This window comes from Prunus avium, chromosome 2 (assembly GCF_965620075.1).
Source record: "Prunus avium chromosome 2, drPruAviu1.hap1.1, whole genome shotgun sequence".
Classification (NCBI taxonomy): domain Eukaryota; kingdom Viridiplantae; phylum Streptophyta; class Magnoliopsida; order Rosales; family Rosaceae; genus Prunus; species Prunus avium.
Window position 1 is genome coordinate 6,154,566 of NC_142285.1, and position 6,000 is coordinate 6,160,565.

General features: G+C 35.4%; 1 protein-coding gene across 1 annotated transcript; it reads left to right on the forward strand.

Moving 5' to 3' along the window:
- Positions 1-1,691: 1,691 nt before the first annotated feature.
- Positions 1,692-5,624, forward strand: LOC110761131 (Thioredoxin z). The gene is made up of 4 exons (XM_021963533.2): positions 1,692-2,018; positions 2,489-2,611; positions 4,697-4,777; positions 5,189-5,624. The coding sequence occupies exons 1-4, from the start codon at positions 1,761-1,763 to the stop codon at positions 5,303-5,305; spliced, it is 579 nt and encodes a 192-aa protein (XP_021819225.1). The 5' UTR covers positions 1,692-1,760; the 3' UTR covers positions 5,306-5,624.
- The last annotated feature ends 376 nt before the right edge of the window (positions 5,625-6,000 follow it).

Here is a 6,000-nt window from a genome sequence, read left to right on the forward strand (position 1 = left end):
GATTTAGATCTACTTCAGATCTTTGTGGTTCGTTTCAACTTGTGATTCCTAGATAGTCAGGGGTTTTGGGTGGCTAGTGGTAGTGCTCTCTATCTCGGCGGAGGCAACGACGTCAACGACAGTAATAATGCTTATTGCTCCTAATTGATGCATGATACGATGCATTCCACTTTCTCCTGTCCCTAATCAGGAGAAATTTAGTTCATGTGGTCATCTTGATGGCCACGTGGTGTCGTGTTATTGACACGTAAATTTTTGCTCCCACATTTAACTCTTTAGCTTCACTTGAACTTGAATCAACACGTAAACTTCACACTTCAAAGACTACAGAAACCCCAACTCCTAAAATTCTTCTTCTTCTTCTTCTTCCTCAAGCCAACATCGTTCAATTTTTAGCCTAAAAGTGGAGCTCCCTAACTTTGATCTAACTCTACTTTACTTACGGAAGAAAAAAGGTGCTCTTTACTTGAAACAGAAGAAGAAGAACAAAAAAAAAAGAGGTGCATAAACAACTTTTTTAAGTATATACATAGCAGCATCCCATTCTGATAGTAGTACGAAGCATAGATGGCATCAAAATGTCTCTTAATCTTGTTCTTGTGGTCTTGTAGGGGGGTAATTCAGACCATTTCTGTTAGTGGAACGAATATTTTCTGAAAGTAGCATGTTCTCATATTATTCATCGAACAAGTTGATGTGAGGGCAACACAGCATTAGGTCAAAGTCATAAGTGGACAGGTTGTAGTTATGCTAAATGTGCCATAACTACACCAGTGAAATGATACGATGTATATCTAAGTCATGAAGTAGGCAAGGATTCTTTGTTATTTAAGTTTTGAACTTATGTAGGCTAAGGACTATAAATATGAAAGTTGGTAATGTGTATTGGAAACAACTCCAAACACGTCATTTTTGTTCCTATTTCTTCAATTCCATTTATGTCTCCGTTCTTATGCCATACATCAATGTCATACTCGATATCAAATTCGTTGAATTTTCTGTTATCAAAAGCAGGTGATCCAACTTTTAAAGGGCAAATTTGTCTTAACACTTCAACCTACGAGTATTGATGTTGGTCATGTACCTCACACTCAGAAACGAAGCTAGAATTTTATATTTCCAGAGGCCAAATAATAACGATAATTAATTGTATACTCTTTTAAAGAACTATTACCCACAAAAGTACCAAGTGGGAGAAGAATGGTTTTTATTTATATTAGTGCAGTATTATATATTCATGTCACCTTGTAATTTTACACTATATATTCATGTCAAAATGTGATTGTAAAATATTTATTGATGGCTGCATAAGCTTAAGAATGGTAATTTTGCACTTTATTCATGAATAGAAGGTCCGAGCTGGTCAGTGCCACTGCTAGCCTGTACTTGGCTCTGTCCTTTTTCTCACATGATTACTTGACGTCAAGAATGACATTGATGTACAGAAGATATAGATAGATATAGAGGACATTAATGGACTCAGAATAGGGGCAAAAATAATATATTTTAAGTGATACAGAGACTACTCACGAATCACGATTAAAAAAAATCAATAAAAGAATGTACAAACAGGCTTTTATGTGGGCTTAGCTCCCAACTTATAGTCCACCGGAATCAAACCCAAAAGAAAATTTATGCGGTTTTGGCGATGGATTTTGAAGCTTCAAAAGCCCAGTCACTATATCTACAACCAGATTGCCTTTTTTGTTTATCTGGGATTTACGAGAAGATTACTTTGATTGCTTTGGCTCTGTAAAAAGATGGCTCTCTTCCAAACACAAACAGCTCCTCCTATCCATGGCTATGGCTTTAGCTCGAAAACCCATAGTCACTCTCCCATGGTCTTATCATTTCATTCCCCTCCACCTTCTCACCTTGTTACTCACTCCTCCGTGAAAACCCATCAGCAAAATTCACTATTTTCTATCCAGAACACACCGCTTTCACTCTCAACAGTTACAAGGAAGCTGCTTTGCAGACCCCCTCAAGGGAAACATGTCAGAGAAGACTATCTTGTGGTAAGTTCTCCCTAGAAATGCTTATTTACTTTAGCATTGCAATTACCCATTATTTGTTGGTTTTTTTTTCTTTAATTCATATGTTTTTCCTCCTTGATATAGTGATGATTTTATGGGTCAGTTTGTATATTCAAATTCTTTATCTGGTTCGTGAGAAAATGTAGGAAAAATGAAAGGGCTACAGTTTATTGAATTGATATTCGGGGATTTACCTCTGTATGGGAAATGGGAAAGCATGGAACTTTTCTTTTGATTTGGCTTAGTTTGAAAGCCCACTTGGGATATAGAGTTTTACTTTATTATTTTCCTTTTATCAGTTATTGAGGCATCTGATAGAAGCAAGCAAGCAAGCATAGTTATTAGTTAGTGAGATTGAAACAAAACAATTATTGGTTTTAGGAATTCTCTGATCTTTCTTTATTTTTAAATTATAAATCTGAGCTTATTTATTTCTTTTTTTGGGAGGGCAGAAGAAGGTGTCGGCCCAGGAGGTCCAGGAACTGGTAAAAGGAGAAAGAAATGTACCCCTTGTCGTTGATTTCTTTGCAACATGGTGTGGACCTTGTATATTGATGGCGCAAGAACTTGAAATGGTATGCTTTACACATATGCGTACTACTTTTAGCGATGCTACTTTGTATTCATATCTGGCTATTTTTTTCTTTTGAAGTTTTGATGGTTCATCTGCGCAATTTGATAAAATACTAGTATTTAGTACTTTGATATGGATTTTAAACTGGTTGTTAGAGAAATTCTGTTTTACTCAAATTTGAGCCTTTCTAGACCTTCCTAATCTTTTGTGTGTGGAGAGATCTTTTAAGGGGGGAATTTGAAAATTTGAACATTTTGCACACAGTATGCATGACCACTATGTTTTAAACCATTGTCACTTGTATGTTTTAGTACTGTAGAAAGATAACCACTCTCACTTGTATGTCTTAATCGTGTCTGTAGAAAGAAAACCCCTCTCACTTGTATGTTTTAGTATTGACTGTAGAACGAGAACCACTCTCACTTGTATGTTTAAGTCTTGACTAACAACAACCCAATATCATGTCTCTTAGATTACGACTTTCATATGGTGCCCAATTGTAGGGGTCCATTTCTTGTATGGTGGCTGTTTGATCATGATTGGACGATTTTGAGCGTTTCTGAAAAGCATGAAATATAGTTAAAGGTGCCCCACCTTTTTTGAAAACATTCATGGCTGGCTGTAAAGCTGATGTTGATTACATGAATGGGATTTTAGAAGTGTTCCTCTTCAAGTGGGTGGTAAATGGAGAAAATCCTGTCCCAACATGTTTTAATTGATGACATCATCTTCAAGACGAGTGTACCTTAGTTGGTTATAGGATCTTGTCCTTCTGATAGTGTTAGCATTTTAATCTCATCTGAAATGCTGTAATATTACTGAATGAAGTGTGAACCGCAAGTGTATTTCCTGGATAGCAGTTTCTAAAATGCTGAAAGTGAAATATAATACGTGAGAAATGTGGTGTTGTCTTTAGATGTGTGAGGTACATTATTTGCACAAGCTATTTCTGAACATTAGCTAGTATATGTCTTTGACATGTGATTAACATTTACTTTTAAGATGCTTACTGAGTGCTAGTGACAATGGTGATTGGATTAAGACTCTTTCCATGCTGCCAAATGTGGATGCCCATTTCATGTATATAATAAAAGTTGGCCCACCTTTTTGTAAAACATTTCTTGCCTGTCCAGTTGTTCATATGCATCTTGTGATCTGTGATTCTATATGTTTTACTTGATTACAAAATCATCAAAAGGAGAGTACCATTGTTGTTGGTTACTGGCTTTTTATTCTATCAAAATGCTAGAATATGAGATGAATGAAGTGCGAGATGCAAGTCTATGCACCACATTTGCATTTGCCAAACTTAGCTTTATATTTTCTTGTACCATTCCCATACTGTAGAACTGCTGCATAGTTTGGCATTTGGGGAAAGTGCATCTTGTAAAGTAGAAAAGGTATTGAAATATGTCGGATAATGTTGTGCTTGCATTATGAAATCATATTTACTTGGTAATAGACATCAACAAAAGTGAAAGAAATAACATGGTTCTGTTTTTTCTAATTATTGTCTGCCATTTCAAGGAAATAAACTGGAGGCATTAAATTTATTCAGCTCATGTTGCATGAATCCTCAAAAGGGTATTTGAGCATGAAATTTTCACTTGTTTCACCAAAAGCTTTGATAAACTTGTGTTCTTATTGTCCTAGGTTCGTATCTGTATGTAAGCCAAAAGATATATGAATAACTAAGTCAATTGACCCAATTGTGAATAGTTTGATAGTAAACCCAATGTTCCACTTGTTATAAGATTTGGAAACCCAGGTAACTCAAACCCATATCCATGATGCAGTCTTACAGTAGTTTGCTTAATTGAAAACTAAGCTAAGGGTTATTTTAGAACTTTTCAGAGCAAACTTCTGATCTATAAATGATGGGCTATCAATCAGATAGGCAAAAATCAAATACGAGTATTTATCCTACTATCTTTACCTATCCAAAATAAAAATACCCATGTGTGCAGATTTCTTATGAAAGTGAATGTAATGGTAAAAGTCTTTATATTCCAAGTGTTAGTTAACATATAAAAAAAATTGGTTTGCAAGTGTAGGAGTAATGTTGAAATTTGAATTTTCATAACAGCTTGCTGTGGAGTATGAGAGCAATGTTAAAATTATTAAGGTTGATACAGATGATGAGTACGAGTTTGCACGTGACATGCAGGTAATTGCATTTCTTTTTTACCTTTTATTTTTATAGTTTTATTTTGTCCATATTCTCTCAGCTTCTTCCATGCTCTCAAGCCCTACTTGTTGCACTGAAATTTCTTTATGGAATTTATGGCATTTAATACTCTACGTTTTATGCCACGTACGAATATATGTGTTTTTAGCTAGATCTTTTTCATAGAAAGTCTCATTTTATTTTAGGCTCAGTGATAAATATAAACTGGGTGGATAGATTGCTTTGACTAATATCTCTGGTTGAAGAAATCTAGATTTATTGGTATACAATGTCGCTATTGGAAAAGTTTTATGCAACTGATGAAGCACTGTAAACTCTTATTGCTATTATCTTGGAGTTTGAGTGGCAATTAACTAGGAAAATAATACCTCCTAAACTCTTTCAAATCAGGTTCGAGGATTGCCGACATTGCTCTTTGTCAGTCCAGATCCAAGTAAAGATGCCATCCGGACTGAAGGGCTCATCCCATTACAGATGATGCGGGATATCATTGATAACGAAATGTGAAGGAGTCCGGGAATGTTTCGCTTATTGCTCCATGCATTTGGGGGCCCATGGTTCTGTTTGGTGATGGTACAAGCATTATCATTGCTGGTTCAGGTTTGTGATGTCCTAATTTACTAACTGGAATATTTCCTTGGAGTCAACAATTTTGTAGCCATATGATATCTAATAGATGCGGTTTGTAGGTGTGTTTAGATATATGATGTGTCTGTCATACATCCTTGCACGATTACGATTCCTATTACTGTTTAAATTATAAGGATGTTTCGTGATGCTACAAGCCTTAGGGCATGGAAATATATTAACCAGGTCTGATTGTGGAGCTTCTGGGGCTGACATTTGGTGTCATGCTTCCCTACAACTTTCACAATTAGGGTTGCATTTGGAAGTGAATGAATACAAGGAGGCTGGTGATCTGGATGTTCTACTTCATTTATATCTGCACTAGAAATCCCAGCCTTTTCTTTTTCTGTTTTAAAGTAAAAAGAAGGGAGATTCACTATTATACCCAATATAGGAGCCCAAATTATTAAAAAAAAACCTTACATGAAATGGACTTTAGAAACACATCCAAAGTCCATTTACAGTATAACAAACAAAAAGGCTTTTAACTTCTTTTAAATTACAAAACTGCCATTGATTTCTTAAAACAAACTCAACTCTAAAATCTCATAAAAAAAATGTCCAAAACACTCAAT

What these genes read in the sequence shown, in the direction of transcription:
- LOC110761131 (XM_021963533.2), top strand. Translation starts at nt 1,761, where the DNA reads ATGGCTCTCTTCCAAACACAAACAGCTCCTCCTATCCATGGCTATGGC. An exon ending in TCAGAGAAGACTATCTTGTG is followed by an intron (nt 2,019 to 2,488) that starts GTAAGTTCTCCC and finishes TTGGGAGGGCAG; the next exon opens with AAGAAGGTGTCGGCCCAGGA. An exon ending in AGTTTGCACGTGACATGCAG is followed by an intron (nt 4,778 to 5,188) that starts GTAATTGCATTT and finishes CTTTCAAATCAG; the next exon opens with GTTCGAGGATTGCCGACATT.